The sequence below is a fragment of the Trachypithecus francoisi genome, unplaced genomic scaffold (genome assembly GCF_009764315.1).
Source record: "Trachypithecus francoisi isolate TF-2019V2 unplaced genomic scaffold, Tfra_2.0 Lachesis_group9, whole genome shotgun sequence".
NCBI classification, from domain to species: Eukaryota; Metazoa; Chordata; class Mammalia; order Primates; family Cercopithecidae; genus Trachypithecus; species Trachypithecus francoisi.
In genome coordinates this window covers 72,480,679-72,497,017 of record NW_022681474.1, presented here as the reverse complement: position 1 = coordinate 72,497,017, position 16,339 = coordinate 72,480,679, and the positions used below count along the sequence as shown (strand labels likewise).

Sequence of the window (16,339 nt, the reverse complement as noted above, 5' to 3'; positions counted from 1 at the left end):
ACTCAATATTCTCAAATTGAGCTGAAAGAAAGGATAAGAAAGTAAATAAAAAGAGCAGCAATTAAAGAAAAAGAAAATATATACAATCAGGAAAATAAAGCTATGAGGTGATTCTTTAGAAAGGCTAATGAAATTAATAATCCTCTAGTAAGACTTTAAGAATAAAAAAAGAAAGATGAAAATACAATGTCAGTAATAAATTGAGGCGTCTCTAAAGATCTCATAAACTAAAAGATAAGATAATATGAATAACATTGTATCTAAATTTTCATACTACATAAAAATGATAAAATTTGAAAACTTCTCTATCAAATAAATGGAATTAAATTATAATATCTAAAAATACTACCTTTTTATTTTTTAATTTTTTATTATACGTTAAGTTCTAGGGTACATGTGCACGACATACAGGTTTGATACATAGATAGACACAAGCCATGTTGGTTTGCTGCACCCATCAACTCGTCATTTACATTAGGTATTTCTCCTAATGCTATCTCTCTCCCAGCCCTCTATGCCCTGACAGGTCCAGGTGTGTGATGTTCCCTGCACTGTGTCCAAGTGGTCTCATTGTTCAGTTCCCACCTATGAGTGAGAACATGCAGTGTTTGGTTTTCTGCCCTTGTGACAGTTTGCTGAGAATGATGGTTTCCAGCTTCATCCTTGCCCCTGCAAAGGACATGAACTCATCCTTTTTTTTTTTTTTTTGAGACGGAGTCTTGCTCTGCCACCCAGGCTGGAGTGCAGTGGCCGGATCTCAGCTCACTGCAAGCTCCGCCCCTCCCGGGTTTACGCCATTCTCCTGCCTCAGCCTCCCGAGTAGCTGGGACTACAGGCGCCCGCCTCGTCGCCCGGCTAGTTTTTGGTATTTTTTAAGTAGAGACAGGGTTTCACCGTATTAGCCAGGATGGTCTCGATCTCCTGACCTCGTGATCCGCCCGTCTCGGCCTCCCAAAGTGCTGGGATTACAGGCTTGAGCCACCGCGCCCGGCCGAACTCATCCTTTTTATGGCTGCATAGTATTCCATGGTATATATATGCCACATTTTCTTAATTCAGTCTATCATTGATGGACATTTGTGTTGGTTCCAAGTCTTTGTTATTGTGAATAGTGCTGCAATAAACATATGTATGCATGTGTCTTTACAGTAGCATGATTTACAATCCTTTGGTTATATACCCAGTAATGGGATTGCTGGGTCAAATGGTACTTCTGGTTCTAGATCCTTGAAGGATCACCACACTGCTTTCCACAATGGTTGAACTAATTTACACTCCCACCAACAGTGTAAAAGCATTCCTATTTCTCCACACCCTCTCCAGCATCTGTTGTTTCCTGACTTTTTAATGATCTCCATTGCAACTGCCATGAGATGGTATCTCATTGTGGTTTTGATTTGCATTTCTCTAGTGACCAGTGATGATGAGCTTCTTTTCATATGCTTCTTTGCTGCATAACTATCTTCTTTTGAGAAGTGTCTGTTCATGTCCTTCACCCACTTTTTGATGGGGTTGTTTTTTTTTCTTGTAAATTTGTTTGAGTTCTTTGCAGATCCTGGATATTAGCCCTTTGTGAGATGGCTAGATTGCAAAAATTTTCTCCCATTCTGTAGGTTGCCTGTTCACTCTGATGGTAGTTTCACTTGCCTTGAAGAAGCGCTTTAGTTTAATTAGATCCCATTTGACGATTTTGGCTTTTGTTGCCATTGCTTTTGGTATTTTAGTCATGAAGTCCTTGCCCATTCCTATGTCCTGAATGGTATTGTCTAGGATTTTTTCTAGGATTTTTATGGTTTTATATCTAACATTTAAGTCTTTAATCCATCTTGAATTAATTTTTGTATAAGGTGTAAGGAAGGGATTTAATTTCAGCTTTCTACACATGGCTAGCCAGTTTTCCCAGCACCATTTATTAAATAGGGAATCCTTTCCCCATTTCTTGTTTTTGTCGGGTTTGTCAAAGATCAGATTTTTGTAGATGTGTGGTGTTATTTCTGAGGCCTCTATTCTGTTCCATTGGTCTATATATCTGTTTTGGTACCAGGACTGTGCTCTTTTGGTTACTGTAGCCTTGTAGTATAGTTTGAAGTCAGGTAGCTTGATGTCTCCAGCTTTATTCTTCTTGCTTAGGATTGCCTTGGCAATACAGACTCTTCTTTGGTTCCATATGAACTTTAAAGTAGCTTTTTCCAATTCTGTGAAGAAAGTAATTGGTAGCTTGATGGGGATGGCATTGAATCTATAAATTGCCTTGGGCAATGTGGCCATTTTCACGATATTGATTCTTCCTATCCATGAGCATGGAATGTTCTTCCATTTGTTTGTGTTCTCTTTTATTTTGTCAAGCAGTGTTTAGTAGTTCTCCTTGAAGAGGTCCTTCACATCCCTTGTAAGTTGGATTTCTAGGTATTTTATTCTCTTTGTAGCAATTGTGAATGGGAGTTCACTCATGATTTGGCTCTCTGTTTGTCTGTTATTCGTATATAAGAATGCTTGTGATTGATTTTTGCACATTGATTTTGTATCCTGAGACTTTGCTGAAGTTGCTTATCAGCTTAGGTAGATTTTGGGCTGAGATGATGGGGTTTTCTAAATATATAATCATGTCATCTGCAAATGGGGACAATTTGACTTTCTCTTTTCCTAATTGAATACCCTTTATTTCTTTCTCTTGCCTGATAGCTCTGGCCAGAACTTCCAACACTACGTTGAATAGGAGTGGTGAGAGAGGGCATCCTTGTCTTATGCTGGTTTTCAAAGGGAATGCTTCTAGTTTTACCCATTCAGTATGATATTGGCTGTGGGTTTGTCATAAATAGCTGTTATTATTTTGAGATACATTCCATCAATATCTAGTTTATTGAGAGTTTTTAGCATGAAGGGCTGTTGAATTTTGTTGAATGCCTTTTCTGCATCTATTGAGATAATCATGTGGTTTTTGTCATTGGTTCTGTTTATGTGATGGATTATGTTTATTGATTTGTGTATGCTGAACCAGCCTTGCATCCCAGGGATGAAGCCAACCTGATCATGGTGGATAAGCTTTTTGATGTGCTGCTGGATTTGGTTTGCCAGTATTTTATTGAGGATTTTTGCATCAATGCTCATCAGGGATATTGGTCTAATATTCTCTTTTTTTGTTGTGTCTCTGCCAGGCTTTGGTATCAGGATGTTGCTGGCCTCATAAAATGAATTAGGGAGGATTCCCTCCTTTTCTATTGATTGGAATAGTTTCAGAAGGAATAGTACTAGCTCCTCTTTGTACCTCTGGTAGAATTCGGCTGTGAATCTGTCTTGTCCTGGACTTTTTTTGGTTGGTAGGCTATTAATTATTGCCTCAATTTCAGAGCCTGCTATTGGTCTATTCAGGGATTCAACTTCTTCCTGGTTTAGTCTTGGGAGGGTGTATGTGTCCAGGAATTTATCCATTTCTTGTAGGTTTTCTAGTTTATTTGCATAGAGGTGTTTATAGTATTCTCTGATGGTGGTTTGTATTTCTGTAGGATTGGTGGTGATATCCCCGTTATCATTTTTTATTGTGCCTATTTGATTCTTCTCTCTTTTCTTCTTTATTAGTCTTGCTAGGGGTCTATCAATTTTGTTGATCTTTTCAGAAAAACAGCTCCTGGATTCATTGATTTTTTTGAAGGGTTTTTTTTGTGTGTGTCTCTATCTCTTTCAGTTCTGCTCTGATCTTAGTTATTTCTTGCCTTCTGCTAGATTTTGAATTTGTTTGCTCTTGCTTCTCTAGTTCTTTTAATTGTTTTGTTAGGGTATTGATTTTAGATCTTTCCTGCTTTCTCTTGTGGGCATTTAGTGCTATAAATTTCCCTCTACACACCGCTTTAAATGTGTCCCAGAGATTCTAGTACATTGTGTCTTTGTTCTCATTGGTTTCAAAGAACATCTTTATTTCTGCCTTCATTTCGTTACTTACCCAGTAGTCATTCAGGAGCGGATTGTTCAGTTTCCATGTAGTTGTGTACTTTTGAGTGAGTTTCTTAATCCTAAGTTCTAATTTGATTGCACTGTGGTCTGAGAGACAGTTTGTTGTGATTTCTGTTCTTTGACATTTGCTGAGGAGTGCTTTACTTCCAATTATGTGGTCAATTGTAGAATAAATGTGATGTGGTGCTGAGAAGAATGTATACTCTGTTGATTTGGGGTGTAGAGTTCTGTAGATATCTATTAGGTCTGCTTGGTGCAGAGCTGAGTTCAAGTCCTGGATATCCTTGTTAACCTTCTGTCTCATTGATTTGTCTAATATTGACAATGGGGTGTTAAAGTCTCCCATTATTATTGTGTGGGAGTCTAAGTCTCTTTGTAGGTGTCTAAGGACTTGCTTTATGAATGTGGGTGTTCCTGTATTGGGTGCATATATATTTAGGATAGTTAGCTCTTCTTGTTGAATTGATCCCTTTACCATTATGTAATGGTCTTCTTTGTCTCTTTTAATGTTTGTTGGTTTACAATCTGTTTTATCAGAGATTAGGCTTGCAGCCCTGCTTTTTTTTTTTTTTTTTTGCTTCCCATTTGCTTGGTAGATCTTCCTCCATCCCTTTACTTTTAGCCTATATGCATCTTTGCACGTGAGATGGGTCTCCTGAATACAGCACACTGATGGGTTTTGACTCCCTATCCAATTTGCCAGTCTGGGTCTTTTAATTGGGGCATTTAGCCCATTTACATTTAAGGTTAATATTGTTATATGTGAATTTGATCCTGTCATTGTGATGTTAGCTGGTTATTTTGCCCATTAATTGATACAGTGTCTTCATAGCATTGATGGTCTTTACAATTTGGCATGTTTTTGCAGTGGCTGGTACTGGTTGTTTCTTTCCATGTTTAGTGCTTCCTTCAGGAGCTCTTGTAAGGCAGGCCTGGTGGTGACAAAATCTCTTAGCATTTGCTTGTCTGTAAAGGATTTTATTTCTCCTTCACTTATGAAGCTTAGTTTGGCTGGATATGAAATTCTGGGTTGAAAATTCTTTTTTTTAAGAGTGTTGAATATTGGCCCCCACTCTCTTCTGGCTTGTAGGGTTTCTGCCAAGAGATCCGCTGTTAGTCTGATGGACTTCCCTTTGTGGGTAACTCGACCTTTCTCTCTGGCTGCCCTTAACATTTTTTCCTTCATTTCAACCTTGGCAAATCTCACAATTATGTGTCTTGGGGTTGCTATTCTCGAGGAATATATTTGTGGTGTTCTCTGTATTTCCTGAATTTGAATGATGGCCTCCCTTGCTAGTTTAGGGAAGTTCTCCTAGATAATATCCTGAAGAGTGTTTTCTAACTTGGTTTCTTGGGGTTGCTCTTCTTGAGGAGTATCTTTGTGGAATTAAAATAAATGGAATTAAATTATAATATTTAAAAACATTTTCCACAAGCAAACTTCCCAGTGTAAATTGCTTCATATTTAAGATGATATAAAATTATATGAAGTTTTCCTATAAATTTTTAATATTTATTATTTTTTCTATATTTCCTATAATGCCATAACATGACAAGGACATTCATTGTAAGAAAGGAAAATTACTGACATTATCTTCCTTATGAACACACAAATTACATTTTAGTATATCCTAAAAGTGAGAGTTGCAACAGGGAGGAAGCAGAAGCTGCCAGTCCTCTTAGAAGTCAGGCCCAGAACTGGCACAGTGTCCCTTCAGTCTTGTTGCATTGGTTAAAGCAGTCACAGAGTCAGCTAGGGCGCAAGGGGAGCAGAAATAAACCCCACCTTTCAATGGGTGGAGTGACAGGGAATTAGCAGGCACCCACAATTCATCACATCTTCCCACCTCTCTCAAATTTATGCTTGTCCAAAACCGGCCCTATCACCAAAGTTCATTTCAAATCCTCTCTCATATGAATTATTAACTCCTAAACTGAAAATAGCTCTTCCATTTTCCCCTGTGAACTCTCATTTTTATCTCTACCTTTCTTGGGGCACTTTTAACTTCCAATCTTGAATTATTTATATGAGTCTTATCTCCTCTACATTTTAAATAACATTTATTTCTAGTTACTGAAATAAGAAACTCATATTGGAGAAAATTGTCAAGGTTCATTTCTGAATAATACCTCTCTCAAACTGCTTTGCAAATATGAAATGCTTGATAAACATTTAATAAGTGAAGATTGTAATAAAATCCAAACTTTCTAATAGGTGAATACTAGGTATGTCTGAGATTGTTTGGCTTGTAACTTTCTTCTGTATACTAATCATATATTTTTAAATACAGATAGGTAAAATGAAGCTAAATAATAGTTGTGTGTATTTTACCCGACTTACATTGGGGAGAAAAAAAGAAAATAGTGTGATGGCGAACACTTACCGAATTCTTAACTATGTGTCAGGCACAATTCTAAAGACTTCATCCTCCTAACATCCTGCAAGGTTTCGAAGAAAAGGAAAAAATTACCAAGGAATGCAAAACAAAGGAAACAAGAGGCAGAAAAAAATATCCTATAGACCTGAAGAGCTCCAAAACATCTGAAATTCTGACATAAGTTGGCTACATGGTGAGGGAAGCTGGCTTCTAAGAACATACACAGGAAAGAACTTTGGAATAAAGGGCACTTTTCCTATGACTTAATCTATTCTTTCCATATTTAATGGAGTACTATTTTGTGAATTCTTATTTTTGAAAATAAATACATCAATTATCTGGCGATTGGAACCTTGAGGTCTTCAAATTACCTTCACTTTTAATATAATGTTAACATCTTTAACTGCCAGGAAAAGAAAAGCCTAACAGTGACTTAGTTTTTAAAAATTGTGCTGTACCTAGAGATCCACAACTACAATGAGACAAAATTAAACAAATTTCTGATACTTTTATTTAACAACCAAAAAGTATTGCCTGTTCAGTACTATGCTTTATAATGGTGGAAAAATGGACAAGGAGTATAATATGGTACCAGACATCAGAGAATTATGCAATCTATTTGAAAAGATAAAATTAAATATTTAGGAAATTAACAGGAAAGCTTTAGTTTTAAAAACAAGATAGAGGTCAGGAAAGGGAGGAATCACTTTGGAATATAACAGCAAAATAAACTTTTGTTGGAAGCACTGGGAATTGAGGTGAGCCTTCAGAGAAGGGCAGAATTTAGAAAGGTTAGCAAAGAATATTCCAGATTTGAGAAGGTGAAAATTAGTAACTGCACAAGCAAGGGTATAGAGGCAAGAATGATTGTAATATTTTAACCCAATAGCAGGGAAGAGATGACTCATCTTGAGCAGAGTTATGTATTTGAGATTATTGGAAAATAGAATCTAATGGGTAAAGTAGATTATGACAAGCTCTGAATGGATGCTGGTCAGCGTGGTTCAGGCTTAGTACAGTAAAAACAACCTGAGGCCATTTTCATCCCTGACTGTGAGAGTATTTAATGTACTAAGGGGGACCTTTACTGAGTTTTAACATAGGAAAGTCCTCCCAAAGCGTAGTTGGAATGAAATCTTCTTACTTGTTTTCCATAAAATCAGTGTGATTTTCCATAAAGAGATTATTATTTTTGACATGAAGCAAAGGTCAGCATTTGGGTGTGTATTTGTGTCCATGAACATTATGATGTGTGTAGGTGTTTGAATTTCCAAAGTCAGGGTCAGGAGGCAGATTAGGGCTATGGTGTCATGACAACCAATCAAGCTGTTTGTTTCAGTCCAAAAAGTAGTCAATTCACTGGACAATGCTCAATCAACTAAGTGTAAATTAAAATAGTTATGAATTGTTTGTAAAAAGCAACCACAGTTTATTTTAAAAAGGTATGAATAATTTTGCATAAGCATAATTTTCCATAAAGATATTATTCTTTAAACATACAGCAAAGGTCAGATTTGGGTGTGTTTACATGCATGTGTGTTTCTGTTTCAATTTCCTAAGTGGGAGTTAGGAGGCAGATTAGGACTACAAGGGGCCAAGCCAACCAATCAAGTTGTCATTTTGGTCTTTGTCCTTGTCTACAAAGTAGACAGATCACTGGAAAAAGTTCAAGCAATTATGTTTAAAATAAAATATTTACCAATTCATTATGAAAAGTTGCCGTAAGTTTATGTAATGAAAAGTATTAATATATCTATTATTTTACCATATCTAACAGCTTGTCACTCTATTATACAAATAAATATGATTAAACTGAGGAGACATATTTCTCACAAAAAGGTATTCATTTCTACCCAATACCTATATCTTCTAGGTGCTTAGAAATTGATTTCCAATTCATAATAAAAAATCCAGTAAAATTGTCAAATGAAAAGCTTTCATCAATTACTTTTTATTTTAAAAACATGCTTTGAAAACACCTTGTTAATTTTACAGAAAGTCATTAGGCTGCATAAATCACTTTTTGGGTACATTTACTAATGGAATAAAATAATTCCAATATATCATTTGCTTCTGAATGCCTCAGAGTTTCAGGAAGGTATTAATAAGGCCCTGCTTCCTGTATCTTAAACCAAACATTAAGTTTGATTATTGCTTTCTTGAGTCTTAGAAAAACAAATTATGAAAGTTATAATGGACTTCTTGGAAAGGTAATGGCATAAGGGCATGGTTACAAAACTGCTTTGTTTGATTTCCAACTTAAACTAAGGAAGGCTAGGCCTACTTTATAAACTCCAAAGAGCAGTTATTAGGTAAATATTAGTTAGACAATATTGAGAGTAGACACTGATATGCTAGTTTAACTTAACCTCTCCAGTTAATGAACACAATATAGTTACAGGTTACACATGATTAAAAAAAAATCTAGATACTCACCCCCACACCCTCCACACACACACATTTTTTTGGTTAGCTTTGAAAAACACAGAAAATACTTAGCATAGGGTCTACACTTGCACTGCTGATGAGCAAGATGGGAAATGACTTTTCAAAACAGCATCTTGTTATGTTTGACCTGCTCTTTTAATTAAAAGTGTTGTCATCAGGCCAGGCACAGTGGCTCATGCCTGTAATCCCATCACTTTGGGAGGCCAAGGCGGGTGGATCACCTGAGGTCAGGAGTTCGAGGCCAGCCTGGCCAACATGATAAAACCCCATCTCTACTAAAAACACAAAAAATTAGCTGGGCGTGGTGGCGGGTGCCTGTAATCCCAGCTACTCTGGAGGCTGAAGTAGGAGAATCACTTGAACCCAGGAGTCAGAGGTTTCAATGAGCTGAGATCACACAGCTGCCCTCCAGCCTGGGCGACAGAGTGAGACTCCATCTCAATAGAAAAAATAGACAAAGGAAAAAGCAAAGAAAATCACACAAAAACTGTGAGGGACTAGACATAGAAACAAGGATTGCCAGAGAGCCATTCAACATGCATCGGACTGCTGTCTCTGAAGGAAATAGTAGAACGAATGGAATAAAAAATCATTCAAAGACATCATTGAAATAACATTTCGGCAAGGAAGAAACGCAGGATCTGAAGAACAAAAGGAACCACTGTTCTAAAAGAAAAAGATAAAGAATGACACACTCTGAGATGTAGTGTTAGTTACAAAGTTGTTGAACCTCAGTGTCTTTTTAAGCATGCAAGCAATAAAAATGCGTCACCAACAAAGGAAGAAGTAAAAAATAAAAATAAAAAAACACTGACTTACAAATTCATGTTAGCAGCTTTACATGCAAAAAAACTGTGGAACAATGTCAACAGGATTTTGGAAGAAAAGAGCGTTTCGAATTATAAACTTAGTCAAATTGGCATTTAAATGTCCAGATGATAGGAAATGATCTCAAATGTACAAAGTCTGAGGAAGTATATCTCCCACATATCCAGCTAACGTTTCTAAAAATATCTACTTGTCACAGTCTAGCCAATATCCAGATTAATCCAAATAAAAACGACAGGAATGGGAAAGTCACAGGATGAGAAATGGCAGGTGATTATTAAATTCAGTTGAACATAAAATTAAGGCCAAACAACTAATTAGTGTAAAACGGTATAATGTTTCTAATTCTTGAAAGAAACACTACATCATATGGTGGGGGGGCGGGTAATGAGGACAAAACCTTCAGAGAATACCACAGTATCTATCAGGATTCTGGGCATGAAACAGCATCTTCAAAAAGACTTAAAGAACGGTCTCTTTATATAGTAGTGAACCTCCGTGGGCTGGTAAGCACCCATGTACAAGCAGTAGTAAGAAAGTATAATATTTCTGTTAGATTGTATTGCTGGTCACCCACCTCTGCTTTTTTTTTTTTTTTTTTTTTTGAGACAGAGTCTCACTCTGTCACCCAGGCTGGAGTGCAATGGCGCCTCAGCCTCCTGAGTAGCTGGGACTACAGGTGCCCACCACCACACCCGGCTAATTTTCTGTATTTTTAGTAGAGATGGGGTTTCACTGTGTTAGCCAGGATGGTCTCGATCTCCTTACCTCATGATCCGCCCGCCTCTGCCTCCCAAAGTGCTGAGATTGCAGGCATGAGCCACCGCGCCCGGCCCCACCTCTGCTTTTTTTGGGGGAGATTTATACTTCCCTGCCCCACTTAAAGTTAGATTTGCCTATTTACCTAAATAAAATGTGAGCTGAAATGTCATGAAACAGATGGGAAGAAGCTTCTGAAGCCGGTTTGTGCTTCTCCATCACGTGAATCCCTAGCTAGACATCAGGAAGAAGCACCACAACCAACCTGTGATGGATATGTACCACAAACAATAGTTGTAAGTCATTGATATTTGGGAGTAATTTTGTAGCAGCAAATCTAACCTTTCCTCAGCCTGAAGAGGAAAGGGAAGGGCAATGTGTAATAGAGTCTAATAAGGGATGGAATCACGGAAGAGGAGCCACAAAAAAAGGAACTGAAGTCACAGAGTACAGCATAGGCCACAGCCATGATGAAGCAGTTGGATGTGGGGCAACAATACCCTGACTTCCCTTTCCTCCCACCATTTTACTTACTGCTTGTGGCTCCCTTTCACCAAATCCGGCTGGAAGCAGAAGACTGACGAGTGATGCATTCCATAGAATTCAGTGTCACAAGCCAGGTTTCCCATTATCCAATGCTACGACAGATTTGGGGTGCAAAATCTTTATTAGGAATCAACACCTGTGAAGAGAAGGGGGAAGAATCAGGATTGGACAGAGAAAGATGTTGAACGTAATTATGCAGACAGTGAACTACAAAATTTTAGCCAGTCCACTGGGGAGCTCTGACCTAAGAATTATCTATAAAAATCTTCCACAGAGGGCCAAAATGCTCAGCCATGTGCCCATTGTGACAGCCCTGAAAAAGGCTGATGGCCCAAAGTATTTGTTGTCAATTGGATGAGTCACTTTTTATACTTGTTTGTTTAGTTCTTCTGTAGTGAATGGTCTCTGGTGGGCATTAACATGTGACACATACATACACACAAACTATATCTATATTTCCTCTTTTTACCTAAGGAGAAAACATTATTTTAAGCAGCCATCACAAATTTTTAAATGCAATATTTTGTCCACAAAATAAACCTCAATAAATTCCTATATTAGAAATAGTACATAATGAACTGTCTGACAATGATGCTTTAAAGTTAGGAGTGCAAAACAAATGTATAAAGAAACAATACAACAGCTGTTGCAAATTTTTAAATTTACTGGAACAACTCTTAGCCAAAAAGTAAATCTAAATGAAAATTGTTAGAAAAATAACAATCTACAAATTAATTGCCAAACCTATGACACATAACCAGAGCTGTACTCAGGCCCCTAAAATTGTTTTAGTGTGAAACAGTACAAAAATTAATAAAGCATTTACTCAAGAGTTTATTAAAAAACATTAACAGCAAAGAAATCAGAAGAAAGTCATTAATGATCACAGTGGAAATAAATGAATTTTTTAAAGAAAAGTGGTAGAACTCATAAATTCAAGAATTGCTTCTTCTAAAAAAAAAACTAGGTAAAATACTAGCTAGTTTAAATTTAAAAAAAAAAATTAAAGGATAAGCACCAATACAAAAAAATACATAAATTACAAAGCAACGATGGCCATAGATCACCACAGAGAAATGTGGTTGAAAGAGAAGTAAAAATTATCAAAATAGACACTAGATTGTATTGAAAGCCTTAATCAACCAATACCTATGGGAGAAAAACTGAAAACAAAGAAGTCTTCAAAGGGGAATTTTTAAACTTTCAAATAATTGATAATTGACACGTATTTAACAAGGCTAGAGAAAGTAGAAAAGCTGCTCACATTTTTTATAAATGAAAAATAATGATTCAAATCCTGTCAAAAGTACTCTAAAAGGGCAAATTACAAACAATTCACTTCTGAATATTGGTACAAATGACCTAATTAAAATGCTGGCAAGTAGAATTCGGCAACACTTTAAAAGAATAACACATTATGATCAAGTGGAGTTATTGCAGGACGGCAAGGATGGCTCATTGACATAAGTCACCATTTGGTGGACAAGAAGAAAAACTGTTAAAATTTTGATATCTTCTTGATAAACACTAAAAAACACTTGATACAATTTAATATCCTCACACATTACTGATGGGGCTTTTACTAAAATATGAATATAAGGATATTTAATATTTTTATAGTATACAGTCCCCAAATCAAAAGTGAAAATATGAAATACTAGAAGCATTCCCATTAAAAATGATGCTAAGACAAGGTCCTACATTATTTCACATTTACATGACTGGCTTTTACTAGTCAATGTAATAAGAGATGGAAATAGGCAGGGTATTCGTGTGCTCAGATTGCCATAGCCAAGCACCACAGGCTAGGTGATGGAAACAATAGAAATTTGTTTTCTCACAGTTCTGGAGTCTGGAAGCCCAAGACCAGGGGCCAGCATGCTTAGCTTTTGGTGAGGGGTCTCTTTTTGGTTTGCAGATGGCTACCTTCTCACTGTGTCCTCTCAGGGCAAAGAGGAAGAGCCAACTCTCTAGTGTCTCTTTTAATAAGGACACTAATTCTGTCAGATCAGGACCCCACCCTTAGGACCTCATTTAACCTTGATTACTTCCTTAGGCTAAATGCAGTAACATTGGAGGTTAAGGTTTCAACATATGAATTGAGGCTGGAGGGAACACAACTGATCATGGCAAAAAAAGTATTAATACTGGAAAGAAGGTAAAATTGTGATACCTTTAAACTGTATAACTATTTATCTGAAAAAGCCCACAGAATCAGTTGAAAATTCTGAGAAAAAAAAAAAAGTAGCATTCAGTATGCTGGCTTTAAAAGCCAAAACACAAAAGTCAGTAGCATTTTTATGTTTAAGCAATATAATTAGAAAATATAGCAGAGTAAAAAGTCCATTCACAAAAGTAAGAAAAGTTTTAGATAGCTATGAAAATCCCAAAAGAATGACCCAAATGATCAAACTATAAACTTTCCTGAAAAAACTAAAGGAAGACCTTGACAGACGAAGCATACTTTCTTCATTGATAGAAATACTCAATATTATACAAATTCAAGCCCTTTCTTAATGTTTAAATCCAATGCGATGCCAATCAAAACTCTAACAAAATTTTTTTTTTTTCTAACAAAATTTTTGACTGGAGTATCCCCATTCAGGATATGTAGACTGAGAATAGAGAATATTGCAAAATTATTCTTTCATCTGGAGAAATGAACATATGATGTAATAAAGAAAAGCTGACTATACTGTATACAATTATACAGGATATAGAAAAGACCAACAGATCACTGTAGCACAATAAAGAGTTTAGAAATAGCTTTGAGCCTTTTCTTTATCTTAATATCTGATAAACATGGCATTCAAATTAATGATTGAAATATGGAAAACGGGAAAACACTCCCATATCTAAAAATTAGATACCAGAAGTAGATTTTATATAAGTGAACATTCATAATTTGTTTATAGTTTTGGATGGGAAGTCCTTTGAAAATGTCTCATAAATCACAAAGGCAATGATGGATAATTGTAAAACATCAAAATTATATTTTTAATTGAATCAGGCACCAAAAACAAGCTTGAACTTTTTTAAAAAAGAAATATTATTTGTAACACAGGTTAAAGGGTTAATATCTTCAGCATCTCATACATCAATAAGAGAAAGGAAAACATCACAACAGCAAAATAAACAACATGAACAGGCATTTCCTAAAAAAAGAAAGAAAATGTCCCCTAATATATGAAAAACATATTCAGGCTTGCTAATAATAAAAGGGATACAAACAAGATAGTAGGACACTGTCCCTCCTATATCAGATTGGCAAGTTTGTATGTTAGCCCTGTGTGAGAGAAACTCTCATACTGTTTGTGGAATCTTAAATTGGAACTCCACTATAGTGCAATTATTTAAAATCAAAATTTTAGGAAGGCATACCCCTTGACACAGCAATTTTAATTTCAAAGCTTTGTTCCAAGAAGATAATTCAATATGTGTAACAATATGTCCATGAAGATTTCTGTTCTAGTGTTATTTATTACAATCATGAAAATTTGGAAAATAGTGTTCCTCAATAAGAAATCGATTAAGCACACATTTGTACATACATCCAACATAAGGCTACATACTGATTAAAAATTATGAGCTTGTGCATTTCCACAGGAGATTGACAACAAAATTACAAAATACCTGTATCATGGTATCTTATTTATTAAAATAAGTACATATATAATATTAAGTGTCACAATATAAAAAATGTGGGCTACATTTTTACTTGATTACAGTGCAAAATATCTGGGAAAATGTTTAATTATTTACAATGGGATTTGGAGTGATTTTGTTTTTTAAAAATATTTTTACTATTTGTATTGCTTGAACTCTTTTACAATGATTCTGTTTATTTTTATGAGTAAAAAGCAATAAAGCCCCTTTATCTGGTGGAGAAAATGTTGTAAGAGGGGTTACTTTGTGCGTTCATAATAGTTAAAAAATATTATTATTCATGGAATCATATATGATGGCCCAGAACTGGATGACCTCCTTTTTACTCCTACAGCCTTCATTTATGGCTCTTGTACAAATTATAATAATAAGGCCAGGCGCAGTGGCTCACTCTTGTAATCCCAGCACTTTGGGAGGCTGGGGGCGGATGGATCACCTGAGGTCAGGCGTTGGAGACCAGCCTGGCCAACATGGCAAAATGACCAGCCTGGCCATCCCTACAAAAAAAAAAAAAAGTACCAAGTGTGGTGGCGCACACCTGTAATCCCAGCTACTATGGAGGCTGAGGCACAAGAATTGCTTGAGCCTGAGAGGCATACGTTGCAGTGAGCCGAGGTTGTGCCACTGCACTCCAGCCTGGGCGACACAGTAAGACCCTGCCACACACACACACACACACAAAATTATAAGAGATAAAATGTGATCTTAGAGCTATCACCTTCTATCAGATTATAAACTTCTTGAAGGGTAGGATTATTTCTTATTTTTTAGACTACCATAGATCTTAACATAGGGAAGTACTCAGTAAATGCTTATTGAATTGAACCAATTATACTCTACAATCAAAAAAATCCATCATAATCTCTATACCTACACTAATAAAACTGGAATTTTCAATTATCTAAGAATTTCAAATTTATCTAGTTACAAAAAGAAAGATGTATGGCCGGGCGCGGTGGCTCAAGCCTGTAATCCCAGCACTTTGGGAGGCCGAGACGGGCGGATCACGAGGTCAGGAGATCGAGACCATCCTGGCTAACACGGTGAAACCCCGTCTCTACTAAAAAATACAAAAAACTAGCCGGGCGAGGTGGCGGGCACCTGTAGTCCCAGCTACTTGGGAGGCTGAGGCAGGAGAATGGCATAAACCCGGGAGGAGGAGCTTGCAGTGAGCTGAGATCCGGCCACTGTACTCCAGTCTGGGTGACAGAGCGAGACTCCATCTCAAAAAAAAAAAAAAAAAAGAAAGATGTATAAATTGTTCATTTCATAAATCTCAAGAATAGTTTTACATTAATAAGATTTTCACTGATAGTCTCAGAATATTGAAGAAAGATTTAAATTGTTTTAAGTTAGTTAAAATGCATCTGAAAGAGCTCTAGAGTTCAAAGAATGTATAATCAAACCCCTTATACACAGAATTTCTCTCCTGTAAAAGAAGAAAAAACTAGAAATGTCTGTTTTCATCCATAACTCTCTTCAAATAGGAGAAGCTTGGTTAAGGAAAAAGAAAGATTTTTGCATGTTTCTAGGATAAAAGAAAAGCAGAAATATTTTCCTGATAATTATCATTCTATTCCTTTTCTGTATTTTCTGTAGCATGTATTTACGTTGATTGGGAACATTTTATAATTTTGCAAATTATCAGCATGACTCAATACAAAATAGACCAAAATAATTTTGAACACCTAACTGATAATATTTTTAAATATGCCTTGAGCTGGAACAATTAGATGTTTGAATTACTTACTCTGAATGCTAATGTA

At 36.2% G+C, this 16,339-nt stretch overlaps 1 protein-coding gene across 2 annotated transcripts in view; it reads left to right on the top strand.

Annotated features, from left to right (window-relative positions):
- Window positions 1–16,339, top strand: part of CABCOCO1 (ciliary associated calcium binding coiled-coil 1) — a 105,267-nt gene that overhangs the window by 49,922 nt on the left and 39,006 nt on the right. Inside the window, exon 6 of one of the 2 annotated variants that reach the window (XM_033209058.1) lies at window positions 6,355–6,813. The exons of the other annotated variant lie outside the window; for it this stretch is intronic. Within the exon in view, the coding sequence (XP_033064949.1) occupies window positions 6,355–6,366 (12 nt within the window). The 3' untranslated portion in view covers window positions 6,367–6,813. Of the gene's footprint in view, window positions 1–6,354; window positions 6,814–16,339 lie in introns of those variants that run through there. 2 annotated transcript variants of the gene reach the window in all.